The following is a 27,992-nucleotide window of genomic DNA, read 5'->3' on the forward strand; positions in this document are numbered from 1 at the left end:
TATGCTCCTTGTGTTTGCTCAGTCTCACTTCAACAGTATGCACACACATCTATATACCTGCAACACATCAAGTTCATCAGGGAGGATATGAAAAGTGGCAGGTTAGACGTCAGGTTTCCATCAGTGATGGGAACGCCTAAAAGCTGATGTAAAGCTACGCATGCAGATCAGTATTTAAGGTCTGTTGCTGTTGCGCTCACAGAGGGAAGGTAAAGGCTTGTAGATGTAAATCTGAAACAAGCTCTTGTAACTGCATGGCACTGGATTGGCTTTGCTGACGGTGAGAATTACCTGATAGGAGGCTGCTTGCAGCCAGAAATACTGCAATGCTGCATCGGAGACTTCTGCTATTATACGAGCACTTCCAGGACAGAGATCATGATGGGATGGTAGATGGCGCTGCGCAGCAACCAGTAGCACCGACGTGACAAAGCCACGCACATGATCACACGAAGGGGTCTGCAAGTGAGAAGGACAGCTGCACAGTGAGATTTACAGTGAGGCCAAATATTTATCATTTCAAGTAAAACTGACATGAAATCTTGAGGTGGTCTTATAGCAACATTAGATTTTTTTAATGTCTAAAAATGTTTTCAAGGACAAATATGCCAAATAAAAATGTTGTGCTCCTCTTTTACAGCACTTTACAAAGTACGTGGACTTCTCAGTGTTTGCATCCAAGAACACGTGATTTGTTTGTGGACTCGTTTCTTATCAGTCTCTTTGTACTTGACAAGATCTGCAATTAACAGAATAATTACAACAACATTTTATGGATGTTTTGAAAGACATAAATCAACATTACATTTAATGTAGTCAAAGATGAACAGCAGATGGGAGTTTATTATAAACCAAGTAATCAGTTACACACTTGTTTTATATCAATTTTATTAAATATATTATGGCTTAAATGTACAAGAACCGTTATATACAATTACATAATTAACCCAAGTAATAGTAGTTTTCTACTATTGTAAGCCCGATTAATCGAACAATAACATTACTGATCATATTAAGTACATATTTTTACACATGTAGGAGGTCAATTTCATTATTTTACGTTACGTTTCTGTCCTGTTCGAGCCGCGACATCCATCATACCGAGCAAAATGTCCCGTATGTTGCAATGCCACTTTCTGACCAACAGATGGCCCCAAAATCTAATTTTACTGTGATTTTGTCCTGGTCTTTGTTTTAGATGAGGTATTGATTGAAATTAATACCAAAATTTTACTGCATTTTTGTTAAAAGAAATGAACATACAGCACATGTTTAAACTATGTCCAGCTGGCTGTGCGTTGTGCTTCGGCATGCCAGAGGTGGCCTTATTTGATGGTCAAACAGTTGGCAACCATTCAGTGCTGTGATGGTTTCCCACAAACGTAGTGAAGTCTGTGGTTTACAGCAAACTAAAGAGGTCGAACAGGCTGGAAGTACAAAAACTCAGAGCTTTAAAGAATTCATTTCTAACATATTTTATTTAAAGCAGCGGTCTCCAACCTTTTTGCGCTACGGACCGGTTTATGCCCGACAATATTTTCACAGACCGGCCTTTAAGGTGTCGCGGATAAATACAACAAAATAAAACTAGTACTGGTACAGAAAAAAAGCAAAATGTATTCATAACACACGTGAAAAGACCCAGGAAAACCGAGTTAACGATAAAAACGATAACAAAATAACGCTGAAAACCGATAAAAACCCTGAAAACCACACATTTCACACCTGAGCCTCAACTCTCGCGGCCCGGTACCAAACGACTCACGGACCGGTACTGGTCCGAGGCCCGGGGGTTGGGGACCGCTGATTTAAAGCATCATTTCAGCTCAGACCTGTGACCTCCATCAGTGGCCACCAGAAACTTTCAGTCTGCTGGAAATCCAGGTGAGTTTCTCACCTGAGGCCGTCATTACTGTGTGTATAAACCAGCTGATTGCTGCAAAGGAAGAGGCAGCAAAACCAGACAAACAGCTGCAGGTAGAGGCGGAGCAACGCCTGAAAAATGTGAAGTCAGAGGTCATGTTACTAAAGAAAGTGAAAGTGAGAGCGCAGCAGCAGAGCTGCAGTCGAGTCCTGTTAGGGTCTAAGAGAGGATTCACCAGAGTCCATCAGGTTTCTCTCAGCAGCAGTGCTGAGTGCATCACACTTCCTGTTTCTGATGACTCAGATCACTTCATGCTGACTCGTCACAGTCACATTGGTTCAATACAAATGGGCTCATTTAGCCACAGATCCGCTGTAGAAACATCTGCTGTTTGAAACTGTCTCACTGCGGCACTGATCAGGAGTGACCTGATCAATCCAAATATTGAATCCACTGGTACTGGATCGATACCAGCATGACCGGTTTGTCTCCTGCTGGTGTAGTGCATGGCCCCGTTCATCAGAAAGTAGACATGTCTGTGCAGACACCTCTCATGCACGCCCTTCCTCCCTACTCTGCTTACTTGCCCGGTGGTCATGTGACGTTCAGGCTGCAGTGAGTGTTGTGTTACTTTACAGCTGTAAATGAAAACGCTGCAAACATCGTGCATGTTAGAAGAACATTCTCCACTGTGGCACCAACATATATAAAGACATGGAAGAGCACAAAGAGAGGAAGCTTTGTCACAGAGAGCGTTACGGAGCAGCAACAGACTCAAAGACAGACCCGTGAATCAGAGACTGTCAGTCCTTTCACACAGAGAACCATCGTGTAGCTCACAGTGGCGTTTCCGTCATGGCTGATGTTTGCATTTTATTTACAGCCACATTTAAACTACAGAAGCTAAGCTGAGAGCTTTGGAGACACATTTACATCCAGCTCTCCAAAACCCAGCTTCAAAATAAAAGCTGAGCTGTGTTTTATTGTGTTGAATCATTATTGTGGAAGGTAAAAGTCACAGTGATTTAGTGCTCAGAATTTGAACACTGATGATTATCCAGTCTTTCACAATAACAACAATAGAACTCGAGGCCTTTATTGTGATGCAGTACGAAGATTTGTGATGTATTTGTCGCTTAATGGCCAGAGTTTTGTTAGCAGAGCTGTTCTTCTTTAAGGATCAGTGTTTCTCAGACTTTTGATTTTTATCATGAACTTAAAAACAGGAAGTTAAGTTTGAGTTAAATAAAGGGTGGTGCAATCTTCATCATCAGTTTTCTTCAATGCTGTTTAGATTCAGGGTCCCAGAAGATGCTGGGTGAGAGCCAGGGCACATCCTGGACACGTCGTCCGTCTGTTGTAACGCCAATACTACAATTATATTTTACATGATTGTAATATTACTGGATAATATCCTCACATTTTAGACATACAGCATAAAGTAATATGACATGTTCTCGTATGGTTCCTCCATGGTGTTTATCTGGAGCTGATCACTAGCTAAGACACCCAGGAAAGGTTTGCCCTTAATAACTCTTCTGTTAACAGTGCTAGTTCTAGTATTCAGTACCAGAACCGAACCCAAGTGCAGAAACCCAGAGCACAGGCAGGAGAGCTTAGCCATAGCTACGTCCACGGCTCCGCGTCCACACAAGCGTTTTCAGTCATTTTCACAGAGTTGTGCGTCCACACTGAAACAGCTGCAAACGCTGACGTTCCAGTGCTGCGCATGCGCCTGCCTCATTTCTGTCTGCCGCTTATTTACTTTCCTGCTCTTTGAAACGTCGCAGGAAAAGCAGCGAGTTTTTCAAATGGACTAACAATGAAGTGGAGTCGTTGCTGCGAGTAACACAAAAGTACAAAGTTGCAAAAGAGAGTGAGAATTAAAGAATGTGAAGAAAAGCTCTCTGGAGCGCGTGCAGACGCACGATCTGATATCCTCGTGCTGGTGTTGTTCCCACATCATCATACTAAATGTTGTTCCAGGATCAACATTGCAAGTGACCAATCAGAATGTTGTGACGTCATACTTTTGCGACTTCGGGAAAAACCGCCTCTATCCGCCAATCAATGGACCCTGACTCTTTAATAAACAGTAAGCAGAACTGATATTGTCCTTGCAACATTGGAATTTCATAAATGCACGAATGGCTTGGCGTGCAAAAGAATAACGTCACAACAATGTGATTGGTCAGTTGCAATGTTGATCCTGGAACAACATTTGCATGATGATGTGGGAACAACACCAACACGAGGATATCAGATCATCCTGTGCAGACTGATGTTAATCTTTAATAGGGCTGTCAAACAAAACAGCTGCTGTGTAACGCCCTCCGCTATCTTTGGTTTTTGTTTTTTGTTTGTTTTTTTGCCTGTCCCGTTCGGCTCTTTTGCATCAGAATTATTGTCTAAAGGCGAAGAAAGATGCCCAACAGATTTACTTCAATTTACTTTACCAAATAGACCATAACCAAGTGGCCGGCATAGTGTACAGGAACATCTGTGCCGAGTATAACCTGGAAGTCCCGAGGTCAAAATGGGAGATGCCCCCAAGGGTGGTGGAGAATGACCGAGCTAAGATCCTGTGGGACTTCCAGATACAGACGGACAAAATGGTGGTGGCTAACCAACCGGACATAGTGGTGGTAGACAAACAGAAGAAGACGGCCGTAGTGATCGATGTAGCGGTTCCGAATGACAGCAATATCAGGAAGAAGGAACACGAGAAGCTGGAGAAATACCAAGGGCTCAGAGAAGAGCTCGAGAGGATGTGGAGGGTGAAGGTAACGGTGGTCCCCGTGGTAATCCGAGCACTAGGTGCGGTGACTCCCAAGCTAGGCGAGTGGCTCCAGCAGATCCCGGGAATAACATCGGAGATCTCTGTCCAGAAGAGCGCAGTCCTGGGAACAGCTAAGATACTGCGCAGGACCCTCAAGCTCCCAGGCATTAAACATCACAGTTCAGTCATGCGAGCTCTGAAACAGGAGTGGTGCTCCCAGTCCTTTATGCATTCCAAGGAAGAGGGAGGAATTTACAAACTGATCACCACACATCACGCGCCTCGCTAGGAAACCTAACAGAACAGCGGGTATGCTGTTTTGTGCCCTTGGCATTATCAGCACCTGCAAAGGGAGTCGTCTTCTCCAACTGCTGAGCCTGAAATAAGTTCATCTACTTTTAGAAACGTTCACTGAACAGTCTATTACAGTGTCACAACCAAGCATATGCATAAGCACTTAAATACTTCAAATGAGAATAATGGAAATTTTCTATTACACTACCCAGAAAGTGTAGTAATATCTACTACTGAGAAACACATGTAAAGAGTTCAAAACTGACACCTTTTTCTGTCTTTTTAAAAATGTAATCTAAATGTAATGTAAAACTTTTTTTTTTTAATGTAATAAAAAATTTATTTTTTTCTCCCTCAGAGTGCAGACACGCCTGCTGTCAGCTATCTGCGATCAGTTTCTGTGCTCCATCTGTCTGGATGTGTTCACTGATCCAGTCTCTACACCATGTGGACACAACGTCTGCAAAACCTGCATCACTCAGCACTGGGACATGAGTCAGAGGTGTCAGTGTCCCATGAGTAAAGAGACTTTCTGCACTAGACCTCGGTTAAGGGTCAACACATTAATCTCTGAGATGGTTGCTCAGTTCAGACGTGAAGCTCAGCAGAAAGCCAGCAGCAGCAGCTCAGAGCAACAAGCTGCCAAACCAGGAGAAGACCCTGTGACGTCTGCACTGGACCCAGACTGAAGGCGCCGAAGTCCTGCCTGGTGTGTCTGACCTGGGTTAGGGTTAGACCGACCAGACACGTGTCTGTGTGCTCTGCTCTGTTTTAGACCACAAGAACCACGAGTTTGTTCCTCTGAGAGAAGAATATGAAGGAAAGAAGGCAGAGCTGGAGAAGACAGAGGCTGAGATTCAGCAGATGATCCAGAAGAGATGACTGAAGATTATGGAGATCAAATAGTCAGTGAAGATGAGTAAAGATGCTGCAGACAGACAGAAAGCAGAAGGTGTTCAGGTCCTCACGGCTCTGAAGGAGTCTGAGAGACGCCTGAAGGAGCTCATGAAGGAGATCGAAGACAAACAGGAAACTACAGAGAAACAGGCTGAAGGACTCATCAAAGATCTGGAACAGGAAATCTCTGAGCTGATGAAGAGAAGCTCTGAGGTGGAGCAGCTCTCACACTCTGAAGACCACCTCCACCTCCTCCAAAGCTTTTCGTCCCTGAAAGCTGCTCCACCCACCAAGGACTGGACAGAGGTCAGAGTCCGTCCACCATCATATGAGGGGACTGTGGGGAGAGCTGTGGCTCAGCTGGAGGAGACACTCAGGAAACTCATGAAGAAGAAGCTGGTTGAGGCTGCAGAGCTGAAGAGGGTCCAGCAGCATGAGGTGGATGTGACTCTGGATCCTGATACAGCTCATCCTAAACTCATCCTGTCTGATGATGGAAAACAAGTGTATCACAGTAATGTGAAGAAAAATCTTCCAGACAACCCAGAGAGATTTTCTCAGTGTTTAATGTTTAAGGAGAGCAGAGTTTCTCTTCAGGCAGATTTTACTTTGAGGTTCAGGTTAAAGGAAAGACTGACTGGGACCTAGTTGTGGCCACAGAGTCGATCAACAGGAAGGGTCAACTCACAGTGAGTCCTCGACACGGTTTCTGGACTGTGTGGCTGAGAAATGGAATTAAGTATGAAGCCAATGCTAGCCCTCCAGTCCCTCTCTCTCTTCAGCCCGGTCCTGAGAAGGTGGGGGTGTTTGTGAGGAGGGTCTGGTCTCCTTTTGTGATGTAGATGCTGCAGCGCTTATCTACTCTTTTACTGGCTGCTCTGCACCTCTGATCATCTGTCAGTCACACTGAGCTGATCAACAGCTGATTTTATTTGATAAACTGATTTTTAGGGATGGGTACCGGTGCCGGTTCTGACATAAACATTAGTAACCAGACTGAAAAGCAGCGCACATTTCGGTGCTTTATTTCGGTGCTTTATTTTCCTGAGCTGTGATACACTTTAGATTCTAGCCAATCGTTTTACGTTTCCGAGGATAGTAGGCGGGGCCAGGTACGTACGTTCTTTTAGAGCAGAGCTACAGATTAAAAATGCCCAAGGCGAAGCGGTCAAAGTCTGGCTGTACTTCACAGCAAAAGATGCAAACTCAGCAGCAACAAGTGCTTTAAGCTGATACTGTGATACTGTGCAAAGGAGGTAACACCTCAAATCCGATGAAACACCTGGCGACGCATAGCGTTTTTTTAAAAGCCGAGAAATGCGCCGTATTTGATAGCTTGCTGTGAGACCTCACACCGAGCGCATCTACTGCGGGTGTGGTGCCTGTTATCGACCCGGAGTTAGCAACATCCCCCAAAAACACGAGGAGGAGAGTCCTGGCCCCTAGCCCTGCCAGTGTAGCAGAAATGATGAGGATTATGATGCAGCAGCAGCCGTTCTTCTCTGCGTGAGTAGCTTCATGTTGTTCGTGTGTAATTTACGTTGAGTAGGCTAACCACGTTATTACATTAATGCATGTAAGGTGAACTAGCAAACATCATCATAGCTACATGCGGCTGTCTTCTTGTTTGATGGCAGATACTCCCTTCACCCTGGCCAAAAAGGCTAAAATGACCAAAGAAAAAGTGGAAAACAGTTAAACATGAGAGGTTTTTGGACAAAGTTTGTGTTTTTTCCATTGTTTAAGCACTGCTTCCAGCCAAGAGTGATACCATATATGCCCCATAGCTGCAGAAAAGGCTAACATTGTTATCTTTTTACAAAAAAACCAGCTGAACATGAGAGGTTTTTGGACCCATTTTGTGTTCTCCATTCTTTAAGCACCGGCACAGTTTCAAAAGTACCGGTTTGGCACCAGTATCAGATAAAACCTAAACGATACCCATCCCTACAGATTTTGCATATTTGCAAAGTTTGCATATTTCATGATCATTAACATGCACATTTGCATGTTAATGATCATGAAAACTGACCTCACGGCCCATGAGGGATTGTGCAGGACAGCTGGCTGGGATCTTCACCAGGATTTTCAACAAATCCCTCGCACAGGCGACTGTCCCACTCTGCCTGAAGTCCTCCACCATAGTCCCCTTGCCTAAGAAGCCCCACATCACCGGCCTGAATGACTACAGACCGGTGGCACTCACCCCAGTGGTAATGAAATGCTTTGAGAAGCTGGTCCGCAGACACATCACAGCAGCCCTGCCCCGCAGCCTGGATCCACACCAGTTTGCCTACAGAGCAAACCGATCCACGGAAGACGCTGTAGCCACAGCACTCCATGCTGCATTAACTCACCTGGAAGAGCATGGTAGCTATGTGCGGATGCTCTTCGTGGATTACTGCTCAGCTTTTAACACCATCCTTCCACACAAACTGGTGGCCAAGCTACAAGACCTGGGGCTTCCATACAGCACCTGCATGTGGATCAATAGCTTCCTCTCGGGCCGTAGACAGAGAGTCAGAGTTGGCCATCACACATCCTCAGCCCTGAGTCTCAGCACTGGCTCACCCCAGGGCTGTGTGCTCAGTCCACTGCTCTACTCTCTCTACACACACGACTGCACTCCTCGCCACCACAGCAACATCTTTGTGAAATTTGCAGATGACACCACAGTGGTGGGGCTCATTTCCAAGGGAGACGAGTCTACGTACAGAGACGAGGTGGAGCAGCTGACGTCATGGTGTAAGGCCAATAACCTCCTCCTCAACACTTCAAAAACCAAAGAACTCATAATAGACTTCAGAAGGAAAAAGGCAGAGATCCAACCACTATTCATAAATGGGGACTGTGTAGAAAGGGTGGCAAGCTTCCGCTTCCTGGGAGTCACTATAGAGGAGAACCTTTCCTGGAGTGTGAACACCTCCGAGCTGCTGAAAAAGGCCCAACAGAGACTGTACTTCCTGAGAATTCTCAGGAGGAATAACATCACACAGAGACTGCTGGTGTCCTTCTACAGAGCCACCATTGAGAGTGTTCTAACTTACTGCATATGCATCTGGTACACTAGCTGCACAGGGGCTCAGAGGAAAGCACTCCAAGGGATCATTAACACCGCCCAAAAGATCACTGGCTGCCCTCTCCCCACACTGGAAGTTCTACACAATGCCCACTGTTTTAAAAAGGCCCAAAACATCATAAAAGACACCTCACATCCTGGCCACTCCCTGTTCGAACTGTTGCCCTCAGGCAGACGGTACAGGGCAATCAGAGCAAGGACTAATAGACTCAAACACAGCTGTTATCCAACTGCAATAACACATCTGAATACTACAAAAAAATGTCCATCACGCCACTCTTGTGTTAATCTATGCACGGTCTGAAGCATGTGTGTGGGAATGTATGTGAATGTTTTACTGTTATATCTTATTAGTATTTTAAGTATTCTATTTTATTTATTGAATTTTATTGTTTTATTTATATTTTGATATTGCTAGGGATGATGCAATGATCGGGGACCATTCTTAATTTCGTTGTTCTCATGACAATGACAATAAAGTTTCTGATTCTGATTCTGATGGTTTCAGTTATCATGCAAATGTCCTGTTTATAAGGTTGGAAACCTGCAGTCAGCTGAGACTGAAGAAGTCACTTGATGATGATGATGATGATGATGATGATGATGATGATGAAACGCTTCTCCCACTGAAAATGTCAGGTCCAGATGAACAGAATGATATTTTTGGGAGCCTACAGGAAGGTTTACACACCTACAAAGAACAGTTGTAAATAGAGAGCTGTGTGTCTCCTTGGTGTATTGCTCATGCCATTACGTTTTTCTGTTATTCCTAATTTTACATGTTTTCCTGTTGTAATTACTTGAGTTTCAGCAATAAAGCTGCTTTTAAGTTACTTCCCGAGTCCTGTATTTGGAGTTTAACTGAAACCTTGAAAACAGCCCTACAGTTTTATCACTGTTTATTTTAAACTTTTCTGGCTATTGTGTGTAGAGAGAATGACATGCAAACACCACCAAAAACAAAACCACCTTGGTGGAGGTAATTTAAAAACGATCAAGTTAAAAGGTTATTAGGTAAAGAACCTGTGAGGCCCAGGTGGACAATAGCTGGAGTGAACAAGGCTCAGCGTCAGGCTTTAAAATGAATCAAAACTCTGTTTGGGGTTTCTGGCTTTGTTGTTGAAGTGAACAGACTTGCTCAAGATCACTTTCCAGTTCGATTCAACTCAATTGAATTTTATTTATACAGCGCCAAATCACAACACCAGTCGCCTCAAGAAGCTTTATATTGTAAGGTAGACCCTAAAATAATACATACAGAAAGTATGTATTATTCAATCATATGACTCCCTATGAGTACTTTGGCAAAGGTGGTAAGGAAGAACTCCCTTTTAACAGGAAGAAACCTCTGGCAGAACCAGGCTCAGGGAGGGGCGGGGCCATCTGCTGTGATTGGTTGGAAGCCAATGAAGGGAAGGGAAAAAAAAAAGAAATCTGCTCTCTCTTTCTAGTCCCTGTCAGGACTCTTGCTGCAGCATTTTGGATCAGCTGAAGGCTTTTCAGGGAGTTTTTAGGACTTCCTGATAATAATGAATTACAGTCGTCCAGCCTGGAAGTAATAAATGCATGAACTAGTTTTTCAGCGTCACTCTGAGACAGGATATTTCTAACTTTAGAGATGTTGCACAAATGGAAGAAAGCAGTCTTACATATTTGTTTAATATTTGTTTATTTGTTTATTTATAAGGAACCCCATTAGCTTCCACAACAGTGGTTGCTAGTCTTCCTGGGGCCCAAGCCATCAAATATCTCCAAATAAAATGTTACAACAATTAGATCTACAGTAAAGTTTTACAATACTGAAATGTAAACATGTGAATATTAAAAATTATATAAAAGCAGAAAACCAAAACAAAACACTCAAACAAAATACACAATTTCCATTACAAGTGATATTACCCTCTACAATTTTTACAAATACATTAAAAACTGCCTAAATAGGCTTTTAAGTAATTTTTAAAATTATGAATTGAAGCCAATTCTCTTATTGCCTCAGGCAACTTATTCCACTGAAACGATGCTCTGAATATAACAGAGTTTTTCAAAAAGTTACTTTTAACACGAGGAATTACTAAATTGTGGTTGGTTGAGAATCGTGTGGCATGATTATGAATTTCATCTGGATACTGCAACTGAGCACAAAAAAAGTGTGGTGTGTTTAACAGTATTGTTTTCTTTAAAAATACAAGTAAGCCATAGTATAATTTAGCTTGTACAGAAAGCCAAGAAAGTTTATCATGCATTTTGTCAATACTTGTATAGTATGAACACCTTAACACTAATCTGGCCGCCCTATTTTGGACTAACTGAAGTCTATTCAGATCTGTCTTATTAGCTGCAGACCAGATGATTGAGCAGTACTCTAGATGAGATAATACTAATGCGTTAATGACATCTTTCATAACTGAAGAAGTAATATAAAAGGAGCATTTCCTAGCTATAGCTATGCCCTGTCCCATTTTCTTAATAACAGAATTGATGTGCTGAGACCATGAAAGGTGGTGGTTTATGGTAACACCAAGTAATTTAATCTGGGTGACCTGTTCTAATGCCGATCCAGCTATGGAAAGATTTAGTCGTGGACTGTTGATTAAACGTGCTCTACTTCCTATTAACATGGATTTGGATTTAGTCACATTTATAATCATGTTGTTTTTACTTATCCAATCAAACACGTTCAGCAAATCTAGTTGTAATACGCTTGTCAATTCAGAGTGGCTACTGGCTGAATAAAACATGGTGGAATCATCAGCGTACATTACAAGATGAGATTTATCCAGGACATACGGCAAATCATTTGTAAAAACTGAGTAGAGAAGTGGACCGAGGCAGCTGCCTTGGGGTAGACCACAGTTCATTTCGCGGCCCTCCGAGAAATAACCATTATAATAAACCTTTTGCCTTCTTCCAGACAGATAACTTTCCATCCAGCACAAAGCAGCTGGTGAAAATCCATAACATTTTAGTTTATCTATCAGTAGATCATGATTTATTAAATCAAATGCAGCACTAAAATCCAGAAATACCACCCCGGCCAAATTCCCTTTATCTAGGTATTTGTACCAGTTATCTGTCATGTGAATGAGAGCTGAACTGGTGGAATAACCAGGTTTGTAGGCATGTTGAAACTGAGTGAGTAACTGATTTTCTATTAGATAATGTTGAATTTGTTCGTAGACAATCCTCTCCATAATTTTACTTAAAATGGGTAGCAGACTGATAGGTCTGCTGTTGACACCATTAAAAATGTCATTCTTGTTTTTAGGAATCGGAATTATTTTCGATTCTTTCCACTGCGATGGAAATAAGCTGCATGCCAGAGATTTATTAAATATGTGACATATAGGAAGGGACACAAACTTGGCTGCAACTTTGAGCAGTTTACTGTCTATGTTATCAGAACCGGAGGATGTATCGTCAGGAAGTGATGTCAATAAGCGCTCTACCATCTGCACGTTCACTGCCTCAAACTTAAATTGGCATAGTTTATTATTCATGATAACATCCTGTATAAGACGACATGATAAGGTGGGATCGCCTTTGCTCATATTAGATTTTAAATTTGTTATTTTATTGCTGTAATAATTCACAAAATAATTGGCAATATCCTTGGCTTTACTTATAAACGTACCACCCGTGTGGATGTGAGGCATCACCGGAGCAAGATCTCTACCCATTATATTATTTAAAACTTTCCACACCTTTTTGCTGTCCTTATTGGCCTCTTTGAGCTTCAGTTGATAATATTCTTTCTTTTTACGCCTATTAAATTTAGTTACTTGATTTCTTAACTCGCGATATCTTGCCCACTCTTGTGGACTGATAGACTTATGTGCTTTTGCTTTTGCTATATCCCTCTCTGACATTGCAACCTTAAGTTCGTTATCTAACCAAGGTGCATAGTTCTTTTTAACAGTAAATCTTTTTAAGGGGGCATGTTTATCAGCCAGGTAGCAAAAGTTTTCAATAAACATAGATAATGCCCTATCAGGGTCATTCTCGAGGCAGATGTCAGTCCAGTGAATTTCTTTTACGTCATTAATATACTTATCTGCATTGAAATTTCCTTGTCCTTCAATATGTCCTTTTCATGTCCTTCAATATGTGCATTGAAGGACATGTCCTGGTCAAAAATGACTCCAAGGTTCCTCACAGCGTTACTGGAGGCCAAGGTAATGCCATCCAGAGTAAGAATCTGCTTAGATACCATATTTCTAAGCTTTTCAGGGCCGAGTACAATAACCTCAGTTTGATCTGAATTAAGAAGCAGAAAGTTAGCGGCCATCCAGGTCTTTATGTCTTTAAGACATTCCTGCAGTTTAACTCACTGGTGTGTGTTATCTGGCTTCAAAGCTTTTCAGTTGGACTTTGTCACTGTTTAGTTCCCATGTATGTTTCCTGTTTTATTGTGTTAGTCATCTGTCTGTATGTGTTGTGTTTAGTTCTACTTCCTGTGTCATTAGTCAGATCTAGTTCAGCTGTGTTCCCACCTGTTTCCATTCATCATCATTATCCAGTCTATTAAACCCTCAGTTTCCCACAGTTCCTTGGCTCGTCATCATCGACTTCTCGTGTGTGTTTTCAGTCTAGCTCTGTCATTGGGGCAGCTAGTATCCAGCTGTCACCTGCTCCTGTGCCTGCTCCCAGGGCAGCTGAGACCTGGTCCACTCCTGCACCCATACCTGTTCCTCGGGTGGCGATAGCTGGTGTCCAGCTAGCTCCTTCGCCTGTCCCTGCTCCTAGGTTGAGAGCGGCCAGGACCCAACACGTCCCTGCACCTGTACCTTCAGGTTCGGCCAGTTCCTCCACCTGTAATGGTTTCAAGGGACGGAAGACCCAGTCCTCAACCTGAGCTCCATCTGCAGCATCCAGTGCTTGCTGCAAGCTACGCGCACCCCCAGCTAGAGCCACCTGAGCCTGCTGTGATCCATGCACAGCCCAGCGTAGGTTTCTGCACCTGCTGGTCCTGCTCTGTCTAAGCCAGAGGTCTGCGCCAAGCTGCACCACCGGCAACCTCAACTGGTCTACAGTGGATCGTCGCTGGCACTGCTGCTGGCCTCCCAGATAAGCTGTAGTGATGCTGCTGACCACGTGGCTGCCCTCCTGAACACTTGTTTCAGACTCCGCCCCATTCATCCTTTGTTTTGGTCCTCTCTTTCCATTCCCACACACCGGACCGTGACAATGACAAAGTACAGAGCAACAGAGCACTGGAGGAACCAGTAAGTCAACAGATATAACGAGGCCAGTAATGAATTATAAACAGATCCGAAAAAGGAGAATGACCGATTAAGATAAGAAATTCACCACCTGGGTCACAAGATCAACTCCAAACTCGATACGCTTGTGAGAGACATGCTGAGCTTGTCTGACCATGTAGCTGAAGTGGAAACGATTAGGGTGAATGGAGGAATTGTCGGCAGAGGCTATTGAGGCATTAACTACTTGCCTGGAGCAGCATGAAGTTCTACGGTCAAAGCTGACGGACCTGGAGTCCCACTCAACAGGAAACAACATTCTAATATTCGGTCTGTAGAGAGAAAGGAAGACAACTCTTTCTTATAATATATTTCAAACCTCCTTAACCGTGAATCGCTTCTGTCCTCAGGCCTTTACTCGAGCTGCAGAAATGTGGCTTTTCTGTGGACATGGCAGTGGGGAACATTGAATAGCGCGCAGCTTCGTCTGCTATTGGGATGAACCGCAGCCTGGGGAAAGGATAGCAGCCCAGAGAGTGAGGGAAATACTACAATAGTTCATTAGAGACCACAACGGAGCTAAAACTTGAGCCACATGGTTGGGAACGAACACTTCAGGTCTCTAATAGCAAAATAATTACATATACCTGGTACTTTAAAACTGCCTCATAGCTCTCCGTTTATGCTCCAGTTCACAGTCCATGGTTGATATTCTAAATATATCACAGTCTGTAAAAAAACCTCTCATGTATAACCAGTGCCTCCATCTGTGTCTGCATTTAGTTCATTCTCCTGGTCCGGCCTCCCGGCCATAACACCACCATGAATTTGAGAGAAGCCAATTGAGTCTAATAACAGATTAAATGCCATGTTGAGGCTGTCATTTTTAGCATCTACATGGATGTTAAAATCACCCACAATAATTATTTTATCTGAGCTCAGAACTAAATCAGATAAAAGGTCTGAGAAATCAGACAGAAACTCTGTGTAAGGCCCAGGTGGACGATAGATGATAACAAGACTGGTTTCTGAGTTTCACAGCTGGGGTGGACGAGGCGAAGCTTCAGCAAACACACAAACTGCTTATGTGCAGTTTGTGTCACAGTGTGTTACTGATAAAGGTCCAGCTGCTTATTTCACTCAGAGATGGAGAAAGGTGTAAGAAAAGATGAACTGCAGATTAAAGATTACATGCAGTGTCATAATTTGTAATGACATACTGCATCTGTTGGTGATGGATTTTGATAAATTCTGTATTTTTGTATTGTGAAACGTCCTGCAAAATGCACAAGTATACTAACGTTGTGTTGTTCAAATGTTGCATGAAAACAGGTTAGTTTGTGTGTGAAATAACAGATCCACACTAATATTACTTTTGTGTTATATTAACATAGCAGAAGGTCTTTTTACCCGTGCATGTAAATGAGGGTGGACTCTTCAAGGAGATACTTTTTACTTTCTTACTTTGAGTACATTTCAGAGTAAATTTGCTTTTTCACTTTTAGTTGACTAAAACAGTTGAATCAGTTTTTACTGCAGTGTTTTTTAACACAAGCGTGGCGGGCGTGGTCTGCGGTGCTGGTGCAGGGGAGGCAGATGCACCTGCACGGCATCTGCGATCACGCCTCGCCGACATAAAAGGTCCTGATTGTTGTTGTTGTTGTTGCGGTGCATGTGTCGGTCTGTAGAGCTGCAGCCGAACATGTGAACCGTAAATAAAAATGAAAATTATGCTGAAAAGCATAAAAAGGTCGTCTGGTCTGTCGTGGCTCATTTACAACAAATATCAGAATGTGTACTTACAGAATCTCTGTACGTTGCCACCTCAGCTGATACGTTTATAGTATGTCACAGCAGCTGTTCAACTACAAAATGTGTTTCATTTTGCTGTTCACCTTATGCACGTTGTAGTTCCAGCACAGCGGATACCTGAGGTCACACTACGAGGAGACAGTGTACGCTTGTTTGGATCCCAGCTCGCCGTAGGAAAAGGAGATGGGAGGGACTTTTGAAATATCCTCTGTTTTCTGGACTCGTGTTTGCTTAGTGGCTTCAGTTCAACCGGAGTGCTCATCAGAGGGGATGTGTGTGTGTGTGTGTGTGTGTGTGTGTGTGTGTGTGTGTGTGTGTGTGTGTGTGTGTGTGTGTGTGTGTGTGTGCACGCCGTAATAATAGAGCAGCTGATAGAGGTCTGGTGAAATCTTCATCATGTCTCTGCATGTGCAGCAGCTTTAATTTTTCATCGTTGATGTGACACACACCTGTTTTATTTGTGACTTAGCTGCGAACACTCGGCTGCAAACCGTTCCAGCATCACCTCACGAAGCCAAAAGAACCACATCATCTGCAAAAAGCAGAGATGAGATTCCCCACCCTGGTGAAAGCTGATGCTAAGTGGTGGAATTGAATTGAACTGCCGGCTCTGCAGACCGAGCTCTTGCAACGGTTGTATGAGGATCAAATGGCCCGTAGCAATGGGCCAAACACCCCATACTGCCAGAGCGCCTCCCACAGGACACTCAGAGGGATGCGGTCGAATGCCTTCTCCAAGTCCACAGAACACATGTAGATTGCTTGGGCAAACTCCTCGAGAGGTTAAAGAGCTGATCCAGTGTTCTACGACCGCGACGAAAACCGCATTGTTCCTTCGGTATCCGAGGTTTGGCTAAAAGACAAACTCGTCTTTCCAGCACCCTGGCACAGACTCTCCCGGTCAGTCTTTTTGGTGCCTTGTAAATAAAACTGTATTTTAGTAAAGCTCATGATCGTTATTCTGAGAGATTTCTGCCTCAGCTGTAGTTTAAGGTTCAGACCTGTCGGTCACGTTCATGGCTTCTTCATTCGTGGGACACTGTTGTCTTCTCTGCTTTCACACAGGACGCTCAGTGTCTCCTCAGACAGTTGCTTTCTTCACCAGAGAACTTATCGAGCTGATTGTGCTCGCAGATCCTTCAGATCTGGAACCGTCAGATCATCGAGTCAGAAACTTCTGCTCTCCAGTCGTGGCCAAACTCGGACGAACACAGACGTCTCAGGTGAGTCTGACGGCTCACAGGTAACAGGTCTCTGTGTGATGAACAATCAGAGACGTTCATGTGAAGGTGAACACAGGCTCAGGAAACTCTCAGACAGCAGCTCAGGTTACAGGTGTGTGTGTGTGCGTGTAAACAGTCATCAGCGTGTGCTGTGTGATGAGATGTGTGATGACAGGAAGGGCGTGTGTCGCTGACGCCTTTCATCTGGAAGTGCAGGATTTAGGAAGAGGAAACTGCAAACACTCATTTCTGTCTTTGATGTTTCTCAGCCAGAGAGAAAGAAGAGACGGCGGCGAGCAGATTTAACCTGCGTCACCTGAGTGAATCCCCCCCCCAAAAAAGAGAAAGATGATAAATTCAACATTTTCCACACAGGAAGTGTGCGACGTTCGGTTTCACCTTAATCCGACCTCAGAGCTGCGAGTTAATCGGCTCAAGGTGAAGCTAGACGCAGCTCGCTGGTTTTCTACAGTTTCTCTTACCTGATGACCCTGTACACACCTGTAGGGGGCGGGGCTTCAGTAGGCAGAAGCAGGTAAAGCATCAGCTTTTCATCGTGCACTCAGTGTTCCTGTGAAGCTCGAGGAGGAAGGAGCGCAGCTGCACCTGAAGGTGAGATGAAGACACGACTAATCACATCATGCATTCACACACACACACACACACACACACACACACACACACACACACACACACACACACACACACACACACACACTGTGCAGTTTAAATGATGCTGTTTGTAATGTGTGCAGCTGTAGTCTCCACTGTTTTGTTTTTAATTGTCTTTCACTTTTTATTTTTTGGAAGAAATCTCAGTTTTAAGAGGAAAGTTCTCACATTTCCTCCCAGAAAGGGTGTCAGAGTGTTACTGGAAACCAGTGAGTGTGTGTGTGAGCTGATCTGGTGCTGTGTTCACTGACTGGGACTAAACGTGGGCGCAGCGGTTCTTCGTGTTGCTGTCAGAATAAAAACTAAAACTAAAGATGAATGTAAAAAATATTTTGTACAACATGTAGACTAAAAAAAACCTTGAAGTTAATTTACGTATTTAAAATACGGAGAAAACCTGTTTTTCATCACTTTGTTCACGTACGCAGACTCTTCGTGAAGGTTTTGGTGCTTTTGTTCCCCTGGATGCAGAGTTTAAACCTGCTCTGAACTTTTAAAGATGCCCAGTTTAACTGTGACATTAATTCAAACTACAAAGAAAATCTTAAACAGGTAAACTTGCTCTGGAAACTATTTTAAACATAACAAGTAGCTGTCTCCGTGCTGGAGTTCAGCTCTGGATTAGACCGGCTCCGTCGGGCGTGGTCTCCAGACTTTGATTATTTTAGATCCAAAGCAGGCTTTGAAAAACCAAACCAAGCAAAAAGCAAGAAGAATTATTTTTTAAGTAAGACTGAAAAACCTTCCTGAGTTTACCTGAAGTTCAATGATTCTGATCCATCAGATCGTCTCATGTGTTTAACACCTCATTTCAGGACAAAAATTACACAAAGAACAAAGCTGCTGTTGCTCCAGATGTGCAGTCATACAAATACCTTATACTCAGGCTTTGATCATCAGCTCAAGTTCAACGTGACCATGAAGTCCATCATAAAACAAGGTCAACACACAACAGATTTGTGTTAGATTTAGATGTTCTTCCCACAGAGCAGAACACAGATTTGAGTATCTAAGTATCTCCAGGTTCATGATTTAGTCTAAAAGTTATGAATGAGCACATCTGAAAGATCGATAAACTGCACACGTGGTGTTTTTATGTCCAAACTCCTCCTCATATCATATCTAATTTAATCCTGATGATCCAGAACGTCAGAAATATTTTTCCTTTCAGCCTCTGAGATCTGAGAAGTCCTCAGAAATCAGAACATGTGATTTTCATCCTTTTTTTCCCAAGACTTCCTATATATTGTTCAAAATATCAGGTTCAAATTTCTCATTATTAATTTTGACCAATCACAGTTCGACCCACACAGGTGAGTCAAAGAGGCCACACCCCTAATAATGCAAATTTTAAGCCATATTCCAGGTATGTTAGAAAACCATTCTTCCCCATACACTTGTATTATTTTCCTTTGACTCGTGATATTAACTCCAGAGGAATCGTTAAAGTCGTCTCCAGGATATAAAACGGTGTCATTAACATATAGTGAACTCTTCCTCTTATTTTTATTCTGTAACAAAAGTTTAATACGGCATGAAATTATCCATCAAGACCAAAACGGTTTTTGTTTCAGGCTGCAAACATGTTTGTTTCTGCTATAACGTTGGACATTTTAAAATGCAAGTCTATGGGGATTGACTCACTGCTGGACCCTCTGCTGGATGGTAGAGGAACTGCAGTGTCAGTCAGCAGGAAGATAACTCACCTGTGTGGCTTTTCAGGTTGGAAGATTCAGGATTAAAGCTGAATTTGTCTTTATGCGTCTCCCCAGATCTCTGCGTGCTGGTGATCGACTGTCTTTGAGGTGGTCTTTGAAGACTGTTGTTGATCCAGCTGGGAGTTCGGATCAGGTACTGCTCAGCCAGGTTGCACGATGAGCTCTGCCTTCTCTCCTTCGTTCATCGAACAACGATCTTCGAACCTGAGCTTCGGCGTGTCTCCGCCTGCTGGACTCTCTGAGGATCACAGCATCTCGCAGCACTCAGACTCTCTCTCCAACTCCGTCCCCTTCCTCCTCTACCCGTCCAGCATGGACCCTACCGGCCTTGGCCTCTACAGAGGTCCTCTGAGGGGCCCTGGCCCTGGGATCCTGCCCTATCTGACCCCCTTTCACCACCACGGACACTTCAGCGTCTACGAGTGTCCATTTGAGCCGGCATTCATCCAGAAACGAAATGAGCGGGAGCGTCAGAGGGTGAAGTGTGTCAACCAGGGTTACGCCAAGCTGAGAGACCACCTGCCAGGTCAGAGTGCCGACAAGCGCCTAAGCAAGGTGGAGACGCTGCGGGCCGCCATTAGGTACATCAAATATCTGCAGGGCCTAGTGGAGCTGGAGGACACCAGGCACAGTGGAGGGGTATCGCCCAGCACCTCGTCTCTGGGCCTAGACTGCAGCGCTGAGACGGAGACCTTCACCTGCTAAACAACCACCATAAGGTCACACTGAAGTACTCTTTCCACTGCCGGGTTCAGACTGCAGGACGCTTCTCGCATCAGCTGATTGAAGAGACAGATTACATGCCGCTGTTCTTCACCTGTGTGACGACATCAAGAAGGAGGAGCCAGGAGGAGAGTGGGAGTCACACAGCGTTACAGAGGCCTCCATCAGTCAGGTGGATGCCGTGCAGTCTGAACCTGGCATCGAGTTTATCAACAACCCTTTTGTTTGAAGGTGCAGCAGAAGCAGGAACGTGGTCACCACAATCCGTCCATCACCACCAGAACACGAGGAGCACGATTCGTTTCTCCCTTGAGTATCCCGCACACGTTATCCACATCGTTACCAAAACGGAGTCTGGCATCCATCCGTGTTCTGAACGAAGGCAGCAGGAAGTCTTCTTTGTGAAGATGTTCATCCACTGAACGCCTTATGGTCATGAGCGTTGTTGACCCGCCCCATCGTCACGTGACTTGCTAAGGGTCACATGGGTCCCAGTTTGAGCATGGAGGGAAAGGATTTGAGCCGGCATCATTTCACTGTATTGTGGATGGGTGAGAACTTTATGGTAACAGAGATGTGGATGCAGATGACCTTGGAAACATCATGCACTGTTTAATCAGAGTTTAAAACAACTTCATTTTTCTGACGTGGATAAAAAGCAAAGTGTAGATTTACAGGAGGAACATTGTAACAAAGTATAAGTACTACATTACAGTACTTCAAGGTGCAGCAGGAATACAATTTTCAGGTATCTCTACTTTGAATATTTATTTTTCTGACAACTTTTTACTTTTACTCCCCACGTTTTAGCAGAAATATCTGAACTTTTTATTGGTTAATCTGTCAAACAGGCTTGTTACGTTCAGTTAAAGACATCTGGAGGAAGTTTATTCTTCCAGATTCTTCCAGATTCCGAAACAATAGCGCTTAAAGACAACCCTTTTGGTGTATCGTATATGCATCAATTATATCGCTAAACTCAGAAGTTAAAGTGGGCCAGAATGATCCACAAGAGTGTTTATGGTGCAGACTTCAACTACTACAGAAGAGCAGCGAGCATAAAGGCAGTAATGTTTTTCAAGTGTCTGGTAATTTCACATGCAGCATTTCTAAGAGTTCAGCAAACACACAAACTCTTTGTGTGCAGCTTGTCACACAGTGAGTCTGCTAGCTAAAGGTCCAGACGCTGTATTTCCCATCATGAGAGAGAAGTTCACTCACAAATGAAGAAAAATGTAAGAAAGAGGAAAGGAGAAGAAGAGCGGTTAGATCAGGGGTGGGGAACTCCGGGTCTCGAGGGCCGGTGTCCTGCAGGTTTTAGATGTGTCCTTGATCCAACACAGCTGATTTAAATGGTTAAATGACCTCCTCAACATGTCTTGAAGTTCTCCAGAGGCCTGGGAATGAACTCATCAATTGTTTCAGGTGTGTTGACCCAGGGTGAGATCTAAAACCTGCAGGTTCCCCAGCCCTGGGTTAGATAGAAGTAAGGACGGGTGCAGAGCAGCTGTGAGGTTCATGGTCAGTCACAGATAGCACCCTCCGTCTCCGTCCCATCCAACACAGTGTAGTGAGGTATTGCCGACTTAGCCTCTATGCACTGTATCAGTGGTGGTAGCTCCTACATAGCAGAGGCATATGTTTGCTCACTATGAAGAGGTAATTCCTCCATCGCTTAGGTATGCTTTGCCTACGTTCTACCGCTCTCTGCACGACCCACACAGAGAGGGGTTTGGTAGTGCTGATGTAGCATGCTTGTTGGCAAGAGATTAGGACAACGTCGTTTACCTCTGCTTCTCCAACGCTTTTTCTCGCTCTGTGACGCACACGGGAAGCTCTGAGTAGCTTGGAGATCATTTGAGGCGCACTTGATCATTTGAGGCGAGTAGTGTAACTGGATAGCGACTGGCAACTCTTCTGTTTTTTTGTCGATACCTCTGGGTTTAAGATGGACTCATGGCATGCACAATGCGAGATAGGATTGGTTAGCATGGGGGAGGTTCCAGCTAGGCACCCAAGCATACCTTAAAATATACATGATTCAAACCTGGCTTGGGAGTTGTTTCTTGCAATATGAGCGAGAAACAACTGCAGACTGGCTTAGATGTTGCCTCGATTAACAAGGTCTGCCTGAGGCTATTGTTAAGCTTTGGTCAAGACATTTCAATAGGAAAACTATACTCCTGCTATCTGATGCATCGCTAGTCAAAGAGGAAACCTCCAATGAAGCGCTGATAATCAACGTCGCACTGACATTTTGTCGATGAGAGCTCCATTAATGCTACTGGTTCCCTCTGTGTGTGCTACCGGGAGAGAGGTGTAGGCAAAGCGGCTCTAAGCAACATAGTAATCAAACACAAGCTGCATAGTGTGTAACACCTGTGTCTGCCGTCATATACATCAGCAAAACGTCACTGTGCTGGGGTGTGAGGTGACATCGAGGGCAGCACATACTGACTAGCTGAAGTGCACGTGTGCAGGGTTGGAGTCAGCTGTGACGGCTCATCAGCTCACATGTTGTTGACCTGAGTCATGTAAATCACAACAGCGGTCTCCACAAGCTCCTTTATATCGTAAGGTAAAGACCCTAATACAGAGAAAGCCCAACAATCGCATGACCACCTATGACCAAGCACTTGGCGAAAGTGGGAAGGGAAAACGTCCCTTTGAACAGGAAGAAAAGTCCAGCAAGTCCATGAAGAGCAGCAGCAGCAGGTCAGCTGATCACAGCCTGAACAGAAATCCTGGTCCCCTTTTACCCACGCTGAGCCGCTACACCTGACCTTCCCCACCTGATCAATCCCAGTTGAACCCTTGACTGTACCTGTGTTCAGCTGTGGTGGCAGGGAAACACAAACAGGCCGAGTTTTAAAGTCTTTCTTCTTCGCTGTTTGTGTTCCACGTAACGAAGGTTCAAGCTGAGCGTCATTAGAATTAGAGCTGAAGTAAACTTTGTACTCTTGTGTAAGAATGTTGTTTTCAGAGCCTGTACTTCTTCCACTTTAGTTTAGTAGAGAACATGAACCATAGCATTTCTTCTTCTCTGTAGTGACAAACGTGTGGACTACTGCCACCTCTGGTTAAAGGAAGAATCTGTGGCATTTAAAAAAGCATCATCTGAACGGTTTACCATCCAGCCTTCTTCCTCTGAACCAGTTCAGGATGTTGTGGCCTGCCTGTCCCAGCTTCTCATATTGTGAATAAAGAAAGTCCAAGAATGTGTCAAAACATGGTAATGACTGATTACTGGTTAACTCTGACAATGTCGCCTAGGCTTAGATGAACCTAGGAACTGATTTTATTTGAATAATTTAGGTTACATAGGGGAGAGCAGTGTTACAGCCGGGGACAGGACGTAACAGATAATTACTTATAAAATATGTCTGTGAAGCTTCTTAGTCATCCAGGTCATCGTAGTCAAAGGAGCTTGCAAAGAAAAGCGTCTGGACTTCTTTAAGTTGCTTGAAGACGTTTCACCTCTCATCCGAGAAGCTTCTTCAGTTCTAAGGTCAAATGGTGGAGAGTCCTCAGGAGAGTTTTCTCCAAGCATGACATCCCAGTGCATTTCAGACCCAGCAACACAAAAACTCAGACAAAAACTGGTTCACCCGAAAGACAAAACGCCAAAACACAGACTCAACAATGTGGTGTATGCTGTACAGTGCAGCGAGGAATGCTCAGACCTCTACATTGGAGAGACCAAACAGCCACTTCACAAGCGCATGGCACAACACAGAAGAGCCACCTCCACAGGACAAGACTCAGCTGTCCATCTGCATCTTAAGGATAAAGGATACTCTTTCGAGGATGCCAATGTTCACATTTTGGACAGAGAGGACAGATGGTTTGAAAGAGGAGTGAAAGAAGCATCTATGTCCACTGTGAGCGACCATCTTTGAACAGAGGCGGGGGTTTACGACACCAACTCTCTGCCATCTATAATCCAGTTTTGAGATCCTTCCCAGACGCCTTAACGCCCACTCACATCCTGGGCCATCTGACCTCAGGAATTCGCATGATAAGGTGGGGCCAGGTTTCACAATGAACACACCTGAAACTCTGGCTGATTGGGACCCACACCCAGTTTCACACCTTGGCTCAGGCGATTAGAGGATCATCAGGGGTCCTTTTGTCCCTCTGTGGGGGGACACTCCCACTAGGTTTATATCTGGGACTCTCCACCATTTGACCTTAGAACTGAAGAAGCTTCTCGGATGAGAGGTGAAACGTCTTCAAGCAACTTAAAGAAGTCCAGACGCTTTTCTTTGCAAGCTCCTTTGACTACTTATAAAACAGTTTTTATCCCCCCTCAATAAAAGGTCAAGGTCAAATTTATTTATATAGCACATTTCAAACAGCCGATGCTGCACAAAGTGCTTAACAATATAAAAATGGTATTAAAAAGCAACAATGTAAAACAATAATAACAGTAAAAAACAATAAAAGGACAGTAAAAGAATTAAAACAATAACTAAACTAATTCAAATAAGACCAAAATGCTTGGGTCATAGCGTGTTAAAAGCCAGGGCATAGAAATGTGTCTTTAGTAAAGATTTAAATTGCTCAAGTGTTTGTGCAGATCTAATATTTAAGGGGAGACTATTTCAAAGTCTGGGACCTGCCACAGAGAAGGCTCTATCACCACGGGATTTGAGGTTAGTCCGTGGGATGGACAACATGAGTAAAAGCCCATAAAACAGAGCAAAGGTACTAAAGTTACCTCTACTAGTAGAGATAATAAAACACAAGATCTAAAAATGGCAAGTTAACGTTATTCCAAAAACAGTATCACTGAGAGGAATTTCCAAACAATAAATGCGCAGAGAAAAGTTTAAAAAAGGACGAAAGCAACAGCGCAGGCGCAGTGGTTAGTTACCCTGAATCCAAGATTCATTGAAGGCTGAGATTCAGCGACTGTTTGGGAGCAGCGAGTCCTCAGCTGAGCAGCAGTGCTTCCCTGATCATAGCAGCTCTCTCCTGATGACGCTCCCAGGTCTGCTCTGTCAGTGGCTCTAATGGCACAATGGTGGCAGTACTCTGAAGGACACAGGCGTGTACAGTCACTGCCCGACATCACGCCAAAGGAAGACTTACGGGGCCGGCTTAATCTTAGTACCCTGACATCGCCAACTCGAGTTTGTCTACTCCAGTGCTCTCTTCTCTTGAGGTCTCCAAATCTCCTTAATTATTACATCTGGTGCACCACATCATGGCTGCTGACTGGCCTTCTGCAACCAACCTCCAGATGCAGACTGGGTCTCATGCCTGCTGTTGGGTTACTCAGTTAAGTCAATCAGCCAGTGTTGGGTAGGGAAACAATCTGGCAGAATATTCTCAAACATATAACCAAAGTAAAACTAAACCTTATACATTTGCACAATAAAATCAAACTTTAAAATGAATAAAACAGAATTTGTTAAAACACAATAAGAATAATTAAATATTATTTCATTATTATTAATTAATAATAATTACATTTTTCAATTCAGTGTTATTTATATAGCACTAAATCTCAACAACATTTGCCTCAATGATCAGCAGCATGCTCAGTGCTTTATATTGTAAGGTAAAGACCCAACAATCATATGACCCCCTATGAGCAGCACTTTGGCGACAGTGGGAAGGAAAAACTCCCTTTTAACAGGAAGAAAACTCCAGCAGAACCAGGCTCAGGGAGGGGCGGGGCCATCTGCTGTGATTGGTTGGGGTGAGAGAAGGAAAACAGGATAAAGACATGCAACCATACATACTGTCACTACCCGATCCGTACCGGAAACCCGATCAGTACCCCGCATGCGCGAACGGTGTCTACTTTCAGTCGAAGCATTTTACGATAGTTACAGGTCAGAGTATCTGTTAAGACGTTAAGAATAACAAGTATCTCTTAAAATGTTTCCAATAATGAAGCAATTCAATATAATGAAGACAAAAACGAAAAATAAAAAGATAGGTACGGATCAGGACTCCCCGATCCATACCGCGCATGTGCAGGGGTTTTCTTCTTCTTCTGTTCGTTTAATGGCAGTTTACTCCCCAGTGTACGAGGACACCGCCACCTGCTGACTGAACGAATGAACCCTATTGTAAACTGAAGTAGCGTCATTACAAATGCGTGTTTAATTTGATTGATAGTCATGTGTTTATGCTTGTCTGTGTGGAGAGGATTGTTGTCACTGTCAGTTGTCAGTAAACACTTCATCTGGCTGATGAATCTTTACGTGACACATTACTAAGTCAGTATTATTAAGTCTGTAATTCGGCGCCATTCTTCTTATTTTACGGCGCTGTTGTTCAATCGGGGGACGCTCTCTGTTGGGGAGAAAAGCATGAATTTGTTTGTAAACGGATTATCCATTGTTTAAATGTCCGGGCAGTCGAAAAGGAGGCAGAGCTGTGGAGAAATGCTAGGAGCTAACTGGGTGCTAATCTTTTTGGCTGCTGTTACAACCAAATTTCCCCTTGTGGGACAATTAAAGGATTATTCTATTCTATTCTAACCGTGTCATTCAAATACATTTACTGTCGCAATGTTGGCAAAGAGAGGAAGTGACGTAAGATTTGCGCATGTGGGGTACCGATCGGGTTTCCGGTATGGATCGGGTAGTGACACATACCATATTTCTAAGATTTTCAGGGCCAAGTACAATAACCTCAGTTTGATCTGAATTAAGAACATTTTAGAACATTAGATGAGAAATGATGAAAGCTGTCGAGTACCTGCGTGTGTCTGGCTGCATCACCTGCATACATGCTGAGCTCTCACCTGAAGCTGTAAGCGTTCTCTCTTTGCTTTCAACTCGGACCAATAAAATCTGCAGTGTGTAAGAAGTGAAGTGTGTGTCTCTTTGAATTTCCCGACAATGATTCAACCCTTTACTGACACGTTTATTACCTCGGGCAGTTCAGCGAGCACGGTGTGGGACTTCCTGCTCCACCTATGACCCTGCAGACGCTGCTTGTGCTGATTATTTTTAATGACTGACCCAGAAATCAGTGATTGACGCTACAGGTGGGCAGATCGAACCGAACGTCGACAGCATCAATGCCAACGCTGTTATCATCATAACTAGTGCAACAGGTTTCTATCCTGTTGAGTCCAGTATGTAGCCCACTCAGTGTTGATTATGTTTCAATGAACATCTCTGTGGTGCCTGTTCTATTTGCAGCCTGTAGCACATTAGACATAAGTCTACATTCAGCTCTTCAAAATAAAAGCTGAGAGGTGTGTTTTATTGTGTTCAGTCATTATTGTGGAAAGTAAACGTCACAGTGATTTAATGGTCAGTAAAATGTGTTCAGAATTTGCACTTTGATTACGATTCTTATCATGAATCAGGACACTCTGCTCTCCCCAACACAACAGTATCTGTACAGGTGTCTGTAATACTGATGCTGTGTACTCTGTATCAGACCAATGTCTCAGTATCACTAATAAATACCTGCGACCTGTCCCTGAGGGTGATTTAAAGGTCAGCCGCACAGGCCTACAGACAGATCACGACACCCAGCAACCACACAACTAAGTTTAAATGGTTTCCATTGCCTGCGATTGGTGTGAGGAAGACACCTGGGAGCTGATTGGTCCGTAGACCTGTGTGACATTTTCTAACAGAATCCACCCTGAACACAAATCAGGAAGCTTGTTGTTACCACCACCTGGAGGCTGCCAGTGGTACCGCAGCTGACAGCTGGGCAGGTGTGTGCAGGTGTGAGGAGAATGACAGGAGGCCGTG

General features: G+C 43.9%; 1 protein-coding gene and 1 pseudogene across 1 annotated transcript; both read left to right on the plus strand.

The window, feature by feature from the left end:
- Positions 1-5,270: 5,270 nt before the first annotated feature.
- Positions 5,271-8,270, plus strand: LOC147331452 (zinc-binding protein A33-like; annotated as a pseudogene).
- Positions 8,271-19,592: 11,322 nt separating this feature from the next.
- Positions 19,593-20,321, plus strand: LOC147331453 (achaete-scute homolog 5-like). The gene has a single exon (XM_086293769.1). The coding sequence runs from the start codon at positions 19,693-19,695 to the stop codon at positions 20,239-20,241; it is 549 nt and encodes a 182-aa protein (XP_086149895.1). The 5' UTR covers positions 19,593-19,692; the 3' UTR covers positions 20,242-20,321.
- The last annotated feature ends 7,671 nt before the right edge of the window (positions 20,322-27,992 follow it).

Source organism: Aulonocara sp. 'chitande type north' Nkhata Bay, linkage group LG5 (genome assembly GCF_057382095.1).
Source record: "Aulonocara sp. 'chitande type north' Nkhata Bay isolate Kocher_YH1m ecotype deep benthic linkage group LG5, A_spYH_male_GT1.1, whole genome shotgun sequence".
NCBI classification, from domain to species: Eukaryota; Metazoa; Chordata; class Actinopteri; order Cichliformes; family Cichlidae; genus Aulonocara; species Aulonocara sp. 'chitande type north' Nkhata Bay.